Genomic DNA, 18,365 nt, shown 5'->3' on the forward strand with positions numbered 1-18,365 from the left:
TCTTTTTCCCTGAGGCATCCATGCAAAATTTGGATTAGTACTTAAGCTACATCCAATGGTTGCCTGATCTCCTGATCATGTATTACATACTCTCTGGAGGGAACTGGCTCTTGCTCCAGCCCTCTCCTGATTCTGAGGGAACAGATAGGCTAATTAGATGCCCATTACCATTTGAAGAATCTCACAGGGGTACTTACATCTTGTGGCACCTGAGGAGCAACAGAAGTACAGTACAGTGCCATCTCAGTGTTACCTTTTCCCAGCTCCAGCCTGGCTGGAGTTTGCTAGCAGGTACCTAAGCAGATGTAAACCATTCCCAAACTGGAAATACTGCATAGATACTAGCTTTGGTTCTGGCCTAAGCTGCAAAAGACCCTCTGTGTTGTTCATTGGAAGAGGACTTTTCCCAATTTAAGATCTTTTTGCTTTGTCTTTGAGGTTGCAAGGCAGCATCTTTTTAGGGCTAGTGTGTAACTCTGCCTCGATACTGTAGGAGAGGCAAGGAAGTGAAACAGATAAGGATGCAGAGAAATAGAGTTTGCTTATAATACTATTTATTCAGCATTTTTCTAATACATTTGGAAAACAGAAAACATTAAATATCACAGCCATAATTCCAGAGAAAATAGAAGATTTTTATTTTAAGTGTTTTGAATTCAAAAGACATATGGGGAAGTGGAAGAATGAAAATTGTTCACACACAGAATATATCAACTTGCATCAACCAGAGAAGCTTGAACTACTGCTTGTGTGAAACTATTGGAATGTTTACAGGCAATGTTATTCTTACATCAGACAGTTTTCCCTCCTTTTCCTTCCTCTTTTCTCCTTCAGAGCTTTTTTTCTTTTTTATGATTTTTCTTTTCCTTGTTGCTTGCTCTCAATTTCTCAAAATTTCTCTCCTAACTTTTTGCAGGTTCCCTGTTTTCCCATTCCAGTACCTCAGGTCCCTTTTGCCTTCCTCTGCCCTTTTGCCTTTTTGTTGCATTTGCTCAATTTTTAATTTCTCTCCTATGTGCCTTCATCCTTTCTCATCACTTGCTTCTTCCCTATAATTACATATCTGTTTCATTTCCTCTAATCTCTTTGTATTTCTATCTTAAAAGACAAAAAAAAAAAAAAAGTTATATGGGAAGGGCAGCTTTCAGTTAAATATTTATGCTGTACCATGGGTTCCTCACTGTGTTATGTACCTTCACATTATTCTGATATAAACCAGCAGAGAAAGTGAAGTTGAAGAAAGGAAAAAAAAAAAGAAAAAAAAAAAAGAAGCAATGACTGTGAGGATCATGAAGATGTGGTATAGTGAAGAGTATTAACCTGGCTTCCTAAATTCTGTTGGCACTCCCTTTTGGGTCCTTCCACATTCTGAGTATTGGTCTTGCAACTGTAAAATGGAGATTTTGGTATTTCCCTCCTTCAAAGAGGCAGTATGAATACAAATATATTAGAAGTTTGAGAGGCTATCGCATAAAGAAAAACAATGACACCATATAAGGATAAAAAATAGTTAACTGCAAAGTGGCAACAGCTTGACAAATATTTCAGCAGTGGACAAAAACGCTTAAGTGCTTTCTAAACTGTGTATTCTCAAATTCATTACCAACTACTAGACAACACAATAATTTTTCCAACAATTTATTTCCCATGTGAACACTGGGGACAAGTAAATCTGAACATACTAGCAAAATAGTTTTCGAGATACATTTCCTTTCCTACTCAATTTTGGAAGACAAACATTTTCTAAGACCAATATATCTTCCAGGTTATTACTAATAATGCAGAAGAACTGAACAAATGTTTCCTAGAAATCAGCTATCAGTTTTTAAAAACTTATAGTTCTGAAAAGAAACACTGAAAATTGAAACTTGATATAATGAAATAGACAAGATACCAGATTTGTTTTATTTTTGTACAACCGTATTTTTAGAGTAACCAGTTAATGTAAGAATAGTGTATTTCTTACACACAATTCAGAATTCACTTTACAATAAAAATGAAATGAATAATCAAAGATGAAGAGTTAATGAAGTAGTGTTAGCCTCAAGAATTTCTTTCAGTGGCTTTTTTGATGTATTTCTAATATATCAGTAGCATCAAGAGGGAAAACATTTATCTCACTGCTGGAAAAAGAGAAAAGATGTGATAATGTGGAAAATAACCTCCAGTTATAAAGTAAAGTGACAGTCAAGCTTTGGTGTAAAAGTGAATTAAGCATTGTTAATGGACTATAAACATTACAGACTTGGTCCACTGAAGACAATGATCATAGTTCCACTGAGTCAGTTGGAGACAGGTTTTCACCCTAACTTCAGATTTGAACTTTTGCAAGTTTTCTTAAATAAATACTTGAAGCTCCTCAGCTTACCTGCAGGAGATATGTTAGTTGATCCTGCAATTTAATTTTAGAGTTATCTGATTGACTTGAATCTGCATAACTACTTCCAGAATTACGAATCCGGAGTCTGGTGTTGTCACTGCAATCCCTATAGAATGGGAGAAGCATTCTGAACAACGCGTGTGATATTCTTGTTGAATGAAAACAGGATCCTTTACTCATACCTTTGCTGGCACAATAAATGAAGCAAGACTGTTTGAAAATGCTTTATTTCAGTGTATAATTTGTTCCTTAGCATTTTTTTCTCACGTTCTCTACTTCTTTTTCTTTTTTTTCCCTTTCGGAATTAATTTTGATAGAACACAATAAAATATTACAATGAATAATCCAGGAGAGACCAAATAATAGATTAATAATGTTTACTCAGTCTTTTACTTTTCTAGCTTCAGTGGTTCTAATGATTGGTAGTATAAATTCAGTGACAAAAACACCCAATATTCATTATACAGATAAATACAGTGCCTTCTGGTTTGTAATTCATAGTAATTCCATCTTTCCTAGATTCTCTAGACATTTTATATAGATGGAATTTAATGTCTACTATGGACAGTTGCAAATTTAAGTTAAAGCTGGGGAGGGACTCTTTGTCAGGGAGTGTAAAGATAGGACAAGGAGTAATGGCTTTAAACTAAAAGAGGGTAGATTTAGGTTAGACATTAGGAGGAAATTCTTTACTCAGAGGGTGGTGAGGCACTGGCACAGGTTGCCCTGAGAAGCTGTGGGTGCCCCATCCCTGGAGGTGTTCAAGGCCATATTGGATGGGGCTTTGGGCAACCTTGTTCTAGTGGAGGTGTCCCTACCCATAGCACAGGGATTGGAACTGAATGGTCTTTAAGTCCCTTTCAACCCCAAAATACTCTGTGATTCTATGATCCCTTGAAATATTTTATGTACATTTTAATATAATTTTGCCTTTGGAAAGTATTCAGAAATAAGTTTATAAATAAAATTATGCATTTGTGTGTTTTAGAAAATGAATTTTTCAATGAGTCAGCCTTATATGGTGCGTATTTATTTTTGTCTTTACCATGTGCTGAGTATCATATTCAGGCGTGAGCTGTAAGTGTATCTTTGCCTTTCTGAATTTGAAGGTTCATTTAATCTTGTTGACCCCTGAAGACAGTTTCTCCTGAAGATGCCTGGCCATGGCTTTAATGGGAAGCTCATACAGCTTTTGTGTCCTACAACAATGGCACACTTCTAAATTGCCGAGTGCTGGTCACAAAAAGGGAATCTTGAACTACATTTCCTCTCTTATTCTAGTGGTTCTGCTAAGTGACTTTTCAAGGCCTTCCACTTGGATGACATTCCTTTCAATTTTGTGCATTTACAGTTATATTTACTTGATAAAGCACCATAAAATATTACAATGAATAATTCAGGAGTGGTCAAATAATAGATTAATAATAGTCCCTGCAGTTCCTTAATGTTAAGTGATTAAATGATTAAATAAGGGCAATAAGTACTCATCTTACAAAACATGAATCATCTCCCTCGGTAGGAAAAAACGTATGTAAGTGACACAAGTTCATGGGGGAAATGACCATCTTTGGCTTAAAAGGAATAGGCATTGGCTTCCTGAAAAGGCTGGGAGAAGAAAATCCAACTAAAGAGAGCTTTGAATCACACTGATAAGCCAGGGAATTCCTAAAATCGCCATATAAATAAACTGCTTATCCCATTTCCAAGCTTTCCTTGGTAGCAATTTCAAGAATTTCTAAAGAGTCAAGAGTCAAAATACATTAAATAAGAATAGGAGATGAGAAAAAAAAGGTGAAACATTTGTGGAGAGTTGTTAAGTAAACTAGCTGAAAGAATTCTTATAAAACTCTTTGGACTATCTCTCTTGGTCCTCAGAGATTTACATACAATAACTACAACAAAGACTATTCCTGTATATTTGTTTATCTGTGAAACTTCTCCACACAATAAGTAATGACACCCTTTCATTGACATCATCCAAGTAATAATATCATTCTGACCATGTCATAGGGGTAATAACAGGCTTTCAGCTACTTCACTGAGTTACATGTCTTTGTCATTCTACACAAAAATAAAAAGACTTCTTAAAAAATACATACCTTCTATTCGTTCCAGTACAAATCTCAGTATCAATGAATTAAACTGTTGTGGATTTAAGATAAGTGCAGAATTTGATCCATTGTAACAAAGAAATAATGCAAGTTCTAAAAAACTAGTTAATTCATCAGTTTTCTTAATACTTTTGTAATTATATAATACATTAATTATAATAATGATTTCATCACTGTTCCACGCATGACAAGTGTACATTAAGAGACAAAGAAAGGAACAGGGTGACATACAAGGCTTATTAGGACTCTCTTAAGTTTAATTGCATGTTATTTACCATTCAGCACATAAGCCTTGAGAGGTCACTGTTGCTCATGCAGGACAGCAGCATTCATGCTAAGATACTACATAGAAAAAGAGTTTATTTAAGCAGTTACTAGCGGGCTTTTTACTCCATGATCCACTCTTATATTGACTTGCAAAGGTTTTTTCATATAACAGAGTAGAAGGTTGTGTGAAATTGTTTGTAATGAAAATGCAAACTTTATTTTTTCAAACCATTACTTTAATTACCTAACATAACATAGGTTTAGTACAATAAGGTGATATGTATTCATTAAAGTACTCTGATTAGATTGCTTCTTGTCATAATGTTTTATCCCTAAAGTGAAATACATTGTGATGCTGATCTTTTTATTAAGATGATATCTTTTAAAGCTAAAGATCCAGTAAGTTGTATAGGAAGTTAACTGAGTGTCTGTTTATTAACTTGATTTACTTCATCGAGCTTTTAATATCATCAGATAAAATAAAAAGATCAAAGAAATTTCCTGTCTAAGAGGGAAAGTGAACTGCATATTAACTTCTTCCGGCTACCAATGAGACTTCTTGTAACCCAACCAATAGAATAACTGCATTGCAGGGGCATGAATCTTAGGAATTATACTTGCAGAAAAGCTGCAGTCATCAGCTACGGCTTCTTTTAGAACAAATTCCCTTTTCCATGACTGTGAGTTGTTAGAATGCCCCTTTTACTTTGACAATTCCCATCTGAACTCATGATAAAAACAGGCTTTCAAAGCTGTTATAAACTGAGTTCTCTTTTTGCCTACTCTCTTGAAAAACAAGTAGTAGAGCTTGTCTTACATCAAATATGGAATTCACTGATTTGTTCTGTTCACATGTTGGATTACATTCTGCCAATGCTGTGAAATCACATTTTATCAGTTTGCAATGACAGCTCTCTCAAACTCTATCATATCCTGTAAGCTAGATTTCATAGCTTTGAGAATGAGCAGTATCTAACTGCGAGACATTCTGGTGAGGTTGGTAGAATCCCTTGCAGTAACCTTTTTAGGATGTGCATGTCATGTATTAACAAAAATATATAGTATTATTTTAATATTATTTTGATGCTGAACCATCTCAAACAACTTCCTTCCTCCCAACATTTTAAATGTGGGTCATTTTGTACATTTGGGCTATAAAGATTATTTTTCAGTTTGGTTAGAACCACATACTTTTACAAATTAAAGCCTTGATCCTACAAACATTTAAGCATATGCTTAATTTTACTTAGTGATAAAATTTGCTATATACTGACTAACAGGGCAAAAGTGTTTATAAAATTAGGGCCTTATTTGGCCTTCTGAAAATCTTTTTACCCTTCTCCAAATACTTTAAGTAGCCCTCTTATTGAGCAAACTATGCCTGCAAGGCTGCAGAGGAAACCCAAAATAAAAACAGAGATATCTGCGCATTTCTCAAAGAAGGATAGTTTTTTCCATTTAAGTTTTAAGTGGAAGAGAGAAGGAAGAAGAAAAGTCATAGCAGCACCTGTTATACTGCCTGTTAAACCCATCAGCAGGGCAAAATGTGGTATGAACATGGACATCAGCAGAGTTAACAGGAGAAATGAGCCTCTTAGACCCAGAGCAAACAGTGGAGAACTGTAATTGGAATAGTTGCCTCTAGAAATACAAGCATACACAATTTCTGTGGCTGCAAAAAAGGGCAAAGGGTAAGAAAGAAGAGCCTTGGTTAAAAGACACAAATTCACTAGGGTTTGAAGAAATGATGGCAGGTTGTCAGTAATAACTTCCTTTGTCTCCTCACCCCAGGTTAAGAAAGCAGTCAGGGCAAAGGTTGTTTTCAAGACACAAGCAAAAAAATGAGTCCAATTCAGCATGCACCTAAATTCCCCTGGTTTTTTCATGTTACCTTCAAGTGTGGGAAGAAATATTTGTGAAGTGTAACTGAAAATGATCACCCCTATAGAAACCAAGAAGTCCTCAAACTCAATGGAGAGTTTGAATTTTGCCCAGGACCACTGATGTATTTGTGTGAGACAGTAAGTCATCACTACAAAGATAATAATGAAATGAACCAAGGAGCAAAGCTGGCTGAGTCTGGAAACAATTTTGAGAGTCTTGATAAATACACAAGGCAGCAATGTCATAAATGCAATTACAGACCAAGTTTTCTCAGTCATTGGTACATACGGAAAACTGTGTGACAGCAAGTTCCCACTAACAACCAGATACAAAATACATGTCATGATCAGTTCCATAACTTGGGTCACATTGACAACTATACCACCTAAGTTGGGAGATAGCTTTCTGCAGCAGGCATTTGCAATGTCTTCATATGTGTCTCTCACTCTTATGAGCTGCCCATCTTCATTTTCTTCATACAGGCAAGTGATTAGAATTTTGCCTGTATAACAGCATAATGCTGCAGCCAAGACAATAAGAAACAGGCCACTGTATCCACTGTGGAGAATAGCATACGGCAATCCTAAGACAAAAATTCCCTGAAGAGGAAAAAGAGAAAGAAAAGATAACACAACATCCCCGAGGCAAAATGTTTACTAGAATCCACACTCCCAAGCCTGCCCTTCATTGAGCATTGCTTTCTCTGAACTGCAAGGTGGAAGTACTGCTACATTTGGCTAAGTAAGCAACAATCATGAGAAATGTGTTTATTTATGATAAATTAAATTATTAGCAAAAATAACTGTTCCTACTGACACACATGTAATGATAAGCTACGAAAAAGAGTGGGTGAATGATAGAGTCAGGTTCTTAGTTAACAATTAATGCTGATGTGATTAGAAGCACATTTTAGAAGGTTCAGGGGCATTTACTCAGTCAACATGCGTATTAATGAAACAGGTTCAATAACAATAAAATTAAGCAGCTGTACCATCATCATCTCCACAACTTTCATTTAAAATAAAAATAACACTGTAGATAGATCCAGTAAGGACAATTCTCTTCAGTGTAAAAATTGTTAACGCACCTCTGGAAAGAAAAGTGCATTAGAGTGACATCAGAGTTTGCTCGTGTTTCCTCTGTGGCCTCTGTATGCCTCATGCAGCCCATGCTCTAGTTAAGTCCACTACTAAACCAATTATCAAAGCTGAGATTTTAGAAGATGCAAACTTATTTAGCTGTTTAAAATGTGTGAAACATGTAGACATACTTTAAACAGCTTCTGAAAGGAACAGAATTATATTTTTTTATCTAGTAAAAAGTGTGGCACTTTACTTTCAGAGAACAGTGTGTGTATTTCTTTGTCTTTTTCTCTATATTTTGTCTCTTCCTTCTTTATACTTAAGGACAAATTGCACTTTTAAGTGTTTTAATTTCTAACAGCATAAACCCAACAAAACCCTTGAACTATGGCTATTCATAAAAAGATCTAGTTTACGAAAGAAGCTTTTGTGGCATCTCTTTTTTTCAAAGCTGAAACTAAGCAATGCACATTAGTCATATTGGTTAGGAGTTGTTTTTTTTTTTTTTGTTCTTGATGACTGAAGAAAGGTAGGGAGGAAACAAAGTATAGTTAACTAGTTCTGCAGAATTTTTACTTCGGTATTTCTTACAGCACTGAGGATATGATGAAATAAGAGCATTCATGCTCATTCATGATCACCACTTTAGCCTGATAGGACTTGATTTGGACCAACCCCATCTTAATTTTATTTCTGAGCAAACATGAGCAACTCCATTCTGCCCGGCTAAACCTGTGAACCCCAACAGAAAGAGGCCTACTTTGTATGTCCTGTAAGCCATCAAGATGGCCACTTGGTGGCTCACAAACCGGTAGGATCTTCTTGGAGTGCTAAATTTCACTTCAGTATTAGCCAGTGGAATTCATGGCTACCCTCTGTTTTAAATAAAATCCTTGCTACTACGTACTAACCACCAGTGGCTTTCTGAATGTCACTTGTTACTGGATTACTAATCTAAACTGCTAGTCATGGCTCCTTTCACAGTGAATTGGAATCCCTGCAAAGGAGGGTGACATGCATCAATCTCATTGATGGGACAAATTCTGTCCTTTGGACATATACCTCTAGGCAGAGGAGGAGGTCTGTTGTGTACTGTTACAGTGTGTGCCTGTGCTTACTGGCTCAGAGACTTGCATTTTGCTCCCCACGAAAAATGATGGACTCTCCCACTCTCCTTGAGGGGAGCGACACATTTCTCCTCTCTCACTACCCGAGTGAGTAGTGCCGCTCATTGCTTACAGGAGCTAAGGCAGAAGAGGTGAGTTTAACTGTCTAAACCTTAATTTCAGACTTTTTCAGTCACAATCTTTGACACAAGACCATGTGGAGACAAATGTTTCAGGCATGTTTCTGTCTTTGGTGTTTTCTGTCAACTGACTCAGGCTCTGTAGCCAGCATGTTACTGTCTGTGAAGGCAGCCTAGGAGCCCAGCTCTGCTGCAACTTGTCAAGAAGGTAGGCGCTTGCCTCAGCTTCACAAGGTTTATACCTTGCATCCCAGTTCTACATGGCACAAGCACTCGCAGGCCCGTTCCTATACAGAGGACTCTAAAGAGGGACAATTTTTCAAACACTGAATAATCATCAAAGTGTATAAAGTATTTCTCCTTTTCTTCCAGCCATGAGATAGCACTCCTTTTCAGGCCCACTGTGAGCCTGTATCGTCAACCAGAGAGGAAAAATTAGAGGCCCTTGAATCAGATAACTACTTTTTCTTTAAGTCAATGAGAGTGTCCATCATATGAACCATCACTGCCGATCTCACCAGGCTTCACTCTAGATACAAATATCTTCAGCATTCACCTGAATTAGAGCTAGAAGTAACATATTAAATGCACATCAGTGCATCTTGATTAAAAGGTCTATGCCTTTGTGCACTGTAACAGAGGTACTTCAGTTATTACTGATATAATAATACAGTTATTGACTAGATATCTTTTTGGGTTGTTTTTAAGACTTCATATACAGCAGTGTCTTTGTATAAGTCACAGGTGCCATCTTTTCTATACAAACTTCACTGAAGTATTCAAAATTTTACCATTTCTGCCATCTAATAATCTACTTTCTTAAAAATACTAGATATCTGTCTGTATCTGGATTGCAGGTAGCACATGTGTAACAGTAACTTTTGCTACCATGCCATTTTTAATCATGGCTTTCACTGACTGGCAAGTTAGATAGTTGCCTAACGTATACAATGTGTTTTCTTTCCTATGAAAACAATCCATGGAAAAGGAATTTACATAACAGATTGAGTTTAAAAGAATCATAAATAAACCAAGTCTGTGAAAAAGTCAGGAAGATAAAAGCCACAGTCATCTTCCATATTAACATAAGAACAATGATGTTTTCTCAGTTTCTTGCAGCTTGTAGCAAGCTTATCTCATTTGTTCCACATTCACAGCATCATTATTTTGCCCCTTCACCTGCATTTGGGAGTTCAAAGACTATCTGCTGACCTGAAGGGTGACTGTATAATTAAAATGCAGGTAAGTGTCAGCACAGGCCTTACCCACACAAAGGCTTTTCCCCTGCTGAATTGAGTCCATTAACGTTTATATGACTAGCCTCAAACTAAACTAAAGCATAAGTCTTTCAGAGACGTTATCACATTCGACAGCATTTAGTCCTCCCCACAGGTGTCTGCTTTTTCTAGCTTAATTGTTAGTTTAATCAGAGTATAACATAATTCTAACCTCTTAACATCGCTTTGCTCTTTGTTTATATCAAATTTTCATTTGGTACCTAACACACACCACAGGATGAAAATTTTTTTTTTTTTTCAACTTTTGAATTCAGACCTTATTAAACAAATCCAGTTTTATGCTATATACATTCTTCTTAAAATTACATAACAGTGATTGCCAATTTCAAGTCACATACAATGAGCTTAGAATTTCTAAACTGAACATTTCTACAGAAACTGTAAGTTTTCCTTCCAGGTGATGTCTTCAACATGATTTTTCCAGAATTTTCAATCAATTGCTGATGAGATCTGTATAAGGGATTTACTATTTCTGTGTCCTTCAGCTTTCAGTTAATAAAGGAAAGCAAACATTGTGGACATAACTGGTTTTGCTTTTTTGGGGGGGATGCAGAGCCTGGTTAGAGAAAAATGGGAGAACTCTGAACATACCAATGTACTAAGTATGTATGAGGTGAAATGACACATTGTTTGTCATGTCTTGTCAATGATGTTTTTTAAATTAAAAAAAAAAAAGGAAAAAAAAAGTTAACAAAAAGGAAAAAAAAGGAAAAAAAAAAGAAGTAAGGTTTCTTGTATCAGCACATTGTTATATTTCTACAAAATAGCCAGAAAATGTTAGTGATGGCAATGAGAGCTGAAAGAATGAAAGACTGTTTTTCAGAGTTCAAAACCCATTTTGGATTTCATAGAATCACAGAATCATAGAATATCCCAAGTTGGAAGGGACCCATAAGGATCATCCAGTCCAACTCCTGGCACCGCACAGGTCTGCCCAAAAGTTCAGACCATGTGACTAAGTGCACAGTCCAAACACTTCTTAAATTCAGACAGGCTTGGTGCAGTGACTACTTCACTGGGGAGCCTGTTGCAGTGTGCGACCACCCTCTCGGTGAAGAACCTCTTCCTGATGTCCAGCCTAAACCTCCCCTGCCTCAGCTTAACACCGTTCCCGCGGGTCCTATCACTGGTGATAACAGAGAATAGGTCAGCGCCTGCCCCTCCACTCCCCCTCACGAGGAAGTCGTAGACTGCGATGAGGTCTCCCCTCAGCCTCCTCCTCTCCAGGCTGAACAGGCCAAGTGACCTCAGCCGCTCCTCACACGTCTTCCCCTCTAGGCCCTTCACCATCTTCGTTGCCCTCCTCTGGACACTCTCCAACAGTTTCACGTCCTTTTTGTACCGTGGTGCCCAGAACTGCACACAGTACTCGAGGTGAGGCCGCACCAGCACAGAGTGGAGCGGGACAATCACTTCCCTTGACCGACTAGCAATGCCTGATGTACCCCAGGATACGGTTGGCCCTCCTGACACGAGATTTGATCTTCTGTTCTTACTTTTCCAAAAGCAATACTTTCTGTTAGGACCATTTCCTGCATGTCAACATGTGTAAATAGTTTCAAAGAAAAAGATACCTTTAATAAGCACATATTTTGCTGTCACTGTAATAAAACAGCACAGGCATTGGGCTGTGTTCTCTGGTTTAAAGCTGTTTGGCAGCCTGCGAGTATTGCTTGAAGTGACCTATCTGCTGAAAATTGCTCCTCCATAGAGAAATTCTTTCATGGTGTAGTGTTGCTGAAGGTGGCTTTTCTGCACCTCTCATGAAAAGTGATTGTACAGAGAATGGGGACAGACTGTGTCAGCATTTCACTGATTCTCTGCCACTGGAATAAGGACACAGGTAATTCCTACACCATCTGCCAGTCCTTGTTTGGTCCAGCCTGTCCCCAGCACCTGTTCATATTGACTCTTCTGATGCCATCTTCTTGTGTCCAAATTATGTCACAGACAGCCTTACCTGTGAGGCATCAATTAAAAATGAGCAGCAAAAGGAACAGTTTCTTAAATTGCCTCCCAGAGCTGAGTTTTAGTGTTTGTATGGGAAGTGTACCTCCCTGAGTGGTTTTATTTTCACCTATTCTAGTGCAAAGCCAAATAGGTTAACTCTAAATATGCTCTTTTAAGGCGATATGTTTATAAAATAGAATAGCTCAGAGAAAAGTTGTTCACATAGTTGGTTAGAACGGAGAAGGAGAGAGACCCAGTGGGGTGAGCCTTCCTTGGCCCTTGTCTTCTAAGACACTTATTTACCCTAAAATGAGCATGGAAGTGGAGTGGGTACTGGTGTGCATTGCCAATTAGTGAATACGTGTGCCTGGATGGAGGTCCCCATCAAACATCTGGAGTAGACTTAGCCATAGGTATCTCACTCTAGAAAGAAGGAAGGACTGGGGGATGAACAACTGATCAGCCTTCAAAAGAAATGGCAAGGACAAGAGTGGAAAGGTCAGCCACAGCTAGAAGCTATTAGCCTTGTTAGAATATTCCCAAGAGAAAGCACCAGAAATTATTGATCTACCAACAATAAAAAACAAGCATGTCAGCATTTCCAAATTACATCTGCACATTAAAACATTTCTGCATTTGCTGATGGCTTGATCTGAACTACATGGTAGTGTTTTCCCCACCACGAAGACTGGCTGCTTGTTTAAAAAGCCCAGATACCTGGATTTGCATAGAATGCAAAAAGTGGGCCATTTACTGTGCTGGCCTTTCAACACTAGTTCATCTCAGGACAAGCACCTCCCCAGGTAATAATATGTGTTTAGAAAAATGTATAAACGAGCACAGTTAAGAACCCTGAGAAAATATCAAAATTTCTTGATGTTCAATTTTAAGACATTTTTAATCCCAAGTAAAAGCTTCATTTTAAAGGCTGTTCTGACCTGAAATATGACACTTTTGAAAACAAAGCAGATTGAAAGGTAATTAAAAAGTAATGAAGATTGAATTGTGGTCAGAGTTAAGACATGCCAAAAGACAATTAAATAAAATGGAATAAAAAGTGATGCTACAAAGAAAGAGAGAAAAAGATTTCACCCTAAGATTTAATCAGATAGAAAAAATAAATTAAGAAATGAAGACAAATTTAACTGAAAATAATTCAGTTAGTACAGCTCTGCTATATGCAGAACACATGCTAATATGCCAGACTGCTGAATTAGCTCTGATTGCCTTTCTCACCATCTGCAGTTACTCCACTGGAACAGTTCATTTAAGCCTAACTGTATTCCCAACTATGTATTTGATTCCCTGCATGAATTTGGCACAGAAACTACACAGGAAATCCTCCTTCGCGTATCTTCTTGGAAAAGTAAGGAGATAAATTCAGGAAGCATTCGTTTTCATTTAAAATAAATTATTTTCCAGAACTGATGCAAACCTATGTTGCTGTGGTATTTATATGAACATAAAACTTTATTAACTCTAAACTCAAAAACAGAAAAGCCCTTAATCTCATGTTATAAGAGAGCTACTTGCTTGCAGATGTCCATGGTCTTTTTTCTGTCTCAGCCACCACTGTGATCAATGGTGGTTTTGTATTTAATTCCAGATCACTGTTGACTACATTGAATAATTCTGGACCACATACCAATTAGATTCTACTAGATAACGTTCTAACCCTACCAGAAACTCATGCAGAACCAAGCTGCAGAATGGTTGAGGTTGGAAGGGACCCTTGGAGGTAACCTGTTCCAACCCCGTGCTCAAGTAGGGGGTTTCCCAGCACCACAGGTTTCCCAGCACCATGTTCAGGCAGCTTTTGAGTATCTCCAAGATAGGAGACTCCACAGCCTCTCTGGGCAACTTGTGCCAGTGCTCAACAACTTGCTTTGACAATAAATCTACATTGACAGTTACTTTTTTTAGGATCTGTCACCTAGGCAGTTGTTAATCTATTTAAGATGTATTTTATTGCTGCACTAATTGTTAAATCAGAATGTTGTGTATTAATGTGTCAAAATTCCTTTTGAAAGTCTAAATATATTATTTATATTTCACTGCCTATGTTACAACAAAAATTATATGAAGTGTACTTAATAAAGACTGTAAAGACTTTTTCTTCAAACCCATAGTGATTGACACTAATTATATTCCTAGCTTTTTATTCTATATCAATTAAAACCCGCATTAACAATTACATTATTTTGCTCAGAATTGTTGATAGGTTTAACTAGTTAAAATTTATCTGGCTTTTAAAATAGTATTATGATTTCCATTGTCTTTGGAGAATTCTAAATATAATAGCTATTAAATATTACCAGACCAGATGAATCTTTAGCTAAGTCTCCCAAACGCAAATTTGCTGGGCATTCTGCTTTCAAAATATTAATAACATTTTAACATCCATTTTAAATGCTAACTGTGGTAATCTAAGTTAGTTGTCCCTGTCTAAGCTAGTCATCAAAGCTGCCTCTATAAATTGTAGAAAAAAATAGGCACCTGAACTTATAACTCACCTATCTTAGCTGAAATTAATTTCCTGCCAGAGATGCCTATTTCTCTTGCTGGGCAACAAATGGACTGCAGACAAATAGCTTAGAAACTCTGAGAGTTAACTTCTAAATGTCACATGTGGAATAGCAAGATTCCCATCCTGAAAATTTTCAAAATGGCCCACTATTATCCTGTGCTATGAGTACACCCTCCTGATTCCCTCCACATAGAGACTAGGTACAGCTGCATTTTTTTAGAGTTCTGAACACATTTAGGTTTTCCCTTTACATGTTTAGGAACATAAGAAATAGAAAAACATGTCTAGGATATAGAAATTTGGTGTAGCAGAATTCAGTGTGAGATCAGTGAGCAAGAGGAAGGTGATCTTACAATACCAAATTATAAGATATATATATAAGAAATTATATATCGCCGAGGCGATCGGCTCCGGGGCAGACATGTCTGGGGGGATCGGAGCAGGCAGGGCTTTTTTTCTGGCATCGAGGCCACTCGAGGCACCCGAGGGAGCTGCCAGGAGCCGGCAGCCCTCCTGAGGGAGGCTGACGAGGTGCGGGCGGAGCCAGCGGCACCCCCGCCCCAACGCAGGCAGGGCGAGTAGGCGGGGCACCCTCACCGCTCTTCTCCAATGGTCTTTTCCAATGGTGGTTGTAACCCTCTCGTGAAGAGCCTGGCCATGGTATCCACCAGGCAGAAAACCATGGCTTCCGCCTGTCATGCAGACTCTCCAGCCACAGTTACTGATATGGCTACTCAGACAGAGGGCTCAGGGAAACACGCAGCCATCCAGGTCTTGGGCTGCAGGGTGTGCCCGAATCTTCTGTCGGTGTCTGACAGCAGCAGCGGTGGGTATGCGTGTGGGAGGTGTGCCCAGGTTGAAGAACTGCTCAGCCTGGTGGTGGGGCTTTGGGAGGAGGTGAGCAGGCTGAGGAGCATCAGGGAAATTGACTGGTGGAAGCATACTCTACCCTCCGTGAGACAGACTCACGAGCCAGCCACAACACAAGTAACAAAGGTTCCTCTATCCCACCAGGCAGCAGCTACACAGAAGACAAAAGTTCCCCCACTCCGCCAGGCTGTAGGAGGGGACCTAGGCCAAGGGGGGGGAGTGGAAGCAGGTTTCTGCTTGGGGTGGTAGGTGAGCTCTCTCCCTGCCCACCTCACCTTCCTGACTACCCTTACGTAACAAGTATGAGGCTCTAGAACATGACAGTCAAAACAACGATGTAGATGAAAGCCCGTCCTGGTTGGAGGGGTTGCCTAAGGCAAGGCAACCTACCCCCTGCATTGCTACATCTTCTGTCAAGAAAGAAAGAAGGGTCATTGTCATGGGGGACTCCCTTCTGAAAGGGACAGAGGGCCCGATATGCCATCTGGACCCAACCCACAGGGAAGTCTGCTGGCTCCCTGGGGCTCGGGTAAGAGACATTGCTAGGAAAATCACTCGCCTTGTACAGACCTCTGACTACTACCCGCTGCTGTTTTTTCAGGCTGGTAATGATGAAGTAGCAAGGAGAAGTCCGAGAGTGATCAAAAGGGACTTCAGGGCTTTTAGGTCCAACCGTATCCTGGGGTACATCAAGCATGGCATTGTTAGTCGGTCGAGGGAAGTGATTGTCCCGCTCTACTCTGTGCTGGTGCGGCCTCACCTCGAGTACTGTGTGCAGTTCTGGGCACCATGGTACAAAAAGGACGTGAAACTGTTGGAGAGTGTCCAGAGGAGGGCAACGAAGATGGTGAAGGGCCTAGAGGGGAAGACGTATGAGGAGCGGCTGAGGTCACTGAGCCTGTTCAGCCTGGAAAAGAGGAGGCTGAGGGGAGACCTCATCGCAGTCTACGACTTCCTCATGAGGGCGAGTGGAGGGGCAGGCTCTGACCTGTTCTCTTTAGAGACCAGCAATAGGACCCGCGGGAATGGTGTCAAGCTGCAACAGGGGAGGTTCAGGCTGGATATCAGGAAGAGGTTCTTCACTGAGAGGTTTGTCGTGCCCTGGAACAGGCTTCCCAGAGACGTAGTCATGGCACCAAGCCTGTCACAGTTTAAGAAGCGTTTGGAGTGTGCACTGAGTCACATGGTCTGAATTTTTGGGTATACCTGTGTGGTGCCAGGAGTTGGACTGGATGATCCTTATGGGTCCCTTCCAACTTGGGATATTCTATGGTTCTATGATTCTATGATTCTATGATTCTAAATCTCTAAGTAGATTTAACTCACTCTCATATTCACATACCCATCAGCACTACTGTGTATGTCCTAACGGCCTGGCCAGGATCACTCGTACACTACAAGGAGGCCAAGGGATGTCATCAGTCAAGGTCTTACTGTGTCTCTGGGGTTCATCTTGACTGGTGATGACAAAAAGACTTTAGCTTTGCCTTCTATATTCACTTGGAGTGTGTGCTGGTTCAGGTCCTTCACCTCATTCTTTTGTCTCACCTCTCATAAGTATTAGTCAGAATTCCTGAATTTCACAGTACTTTGCCTTTCTTTATCTTCATGTTTTATACCTACTGTCTTCTTCTTCATTCCCTTGACACTTACCTATAGGTCAGTTTTTCTCTCTCTTCATTTGGTTAAATCACTTATATGAATATGATGCACTATGCAGTTAACACATGCCAACACAAGAACAAAGTTCTGCTCTTTCTTCTGGTATTTTTACACAAACATATACAGTCACAGAAAGATTCACACTTCTATTCATACTTAATTCATACCACTACTAGTATTTATTTTCAAATTTTTATACTAAACCTATCTTTTTTTTTTTTTTTAATTCCTAAGAATTATTTTCTTATTGTCCTACTCCTCAGGGATGCATTTTTTTCCCCTAGCACCTTTGGGTTACTGAATGTCTTTTCTACACTTCATAATTTATAATTTACAATGATTACTCTCACCCTTCTTTTCTCCCTTTTGTAATATATGTGTATATTTAAAATTTTAATTGATACATTCACTTCACAACTGAAGTAGGAGGGGTTTAAACGTATAGGCGTGCTATTTCATAATTGTGAGATGTGACTTCTGGATATCTCATAAATTCTTGTTAAACAACTTTCAAATTACTTTCACAATTTACTGTCTGTATTTTTTCTTTCTAATCAATTATCTCTCATAATTTTCTCCATGTTTTTAAAATTCACTCCTTTGAAGTACCTAGTATATATATATTACTGCCCTCTGTTTTCCTATAATGAATGTAATTAGATCCACTGATCTGTTCATCTATATTCAAGGTAATGAGGCTCAAAATAGAATTACCTTATGTTAGGTTCAATACCTTTTGTGTTAGATGATTATCATCTGTCATTTTTAGAAACTTTAATGATGTTTTACTACAGACTACATACAACCTCCAGCACAGGTCTTTAAAACCGAAGTCACCAAGAACAATACAATTTGTCTTTTTAGACAATAGCTGTAACACAAATAATCATCTCTCTAAAGTAGAGTGCCACCCTCGCTTCTTTTACCATCTTTTTTTGTAAACATGTTTTATCTAATTATTTTAAAATTCCAATCACATAAATGTATTTGCAATATCAATTATATCCTATTTCTCCCCACTGGTAAGAATTTCCAGTTTCTCTAGCTGTTTACCCAGACTCCTGGCATGGGTCTACAGACACCAGGAA

General features: G+C 38.6%; 1 protein-coding gene across 2 annotated transcripts in view; it reads right to left on the reverse strand.

Moving 5' to 3' along the window:
* Positions 1 to 537: 537 nt before the first annotated feature.
* The window catches only part of LOC310896455 (vesicular inhibitory amino acid transporter-like), a 32,681-nt gene continuing 14,853 nt past the window's right edge, over positions 538 to 18,365 (reverse strand). For both annotated transcript variants that reach the window (XM_083828758.1, XM_083828759.1), the window contains one exon: positions 538 to 7,241. In XM_083828758.1, the coding sequence (XP_083684884.1) occupies positions 6,090 to 7,241 (1,152 nt within the window). In that variant the 3' untranslated portion in view covers positions 538 to 6,089. The remainder of the gene's footprint in view (positions 7,242 to 18,365) is intronic.

This window comes from Anser anser (assembly GCF_964211835.1).
Source record: "Anser anser genome assembly, chromosome: 3".
NCBI classification, from domain to species: Eukaryota; Metazoa; Chordata; class Aves; order Anseriformes; family Anatidae; genus Anser; species Anser anser.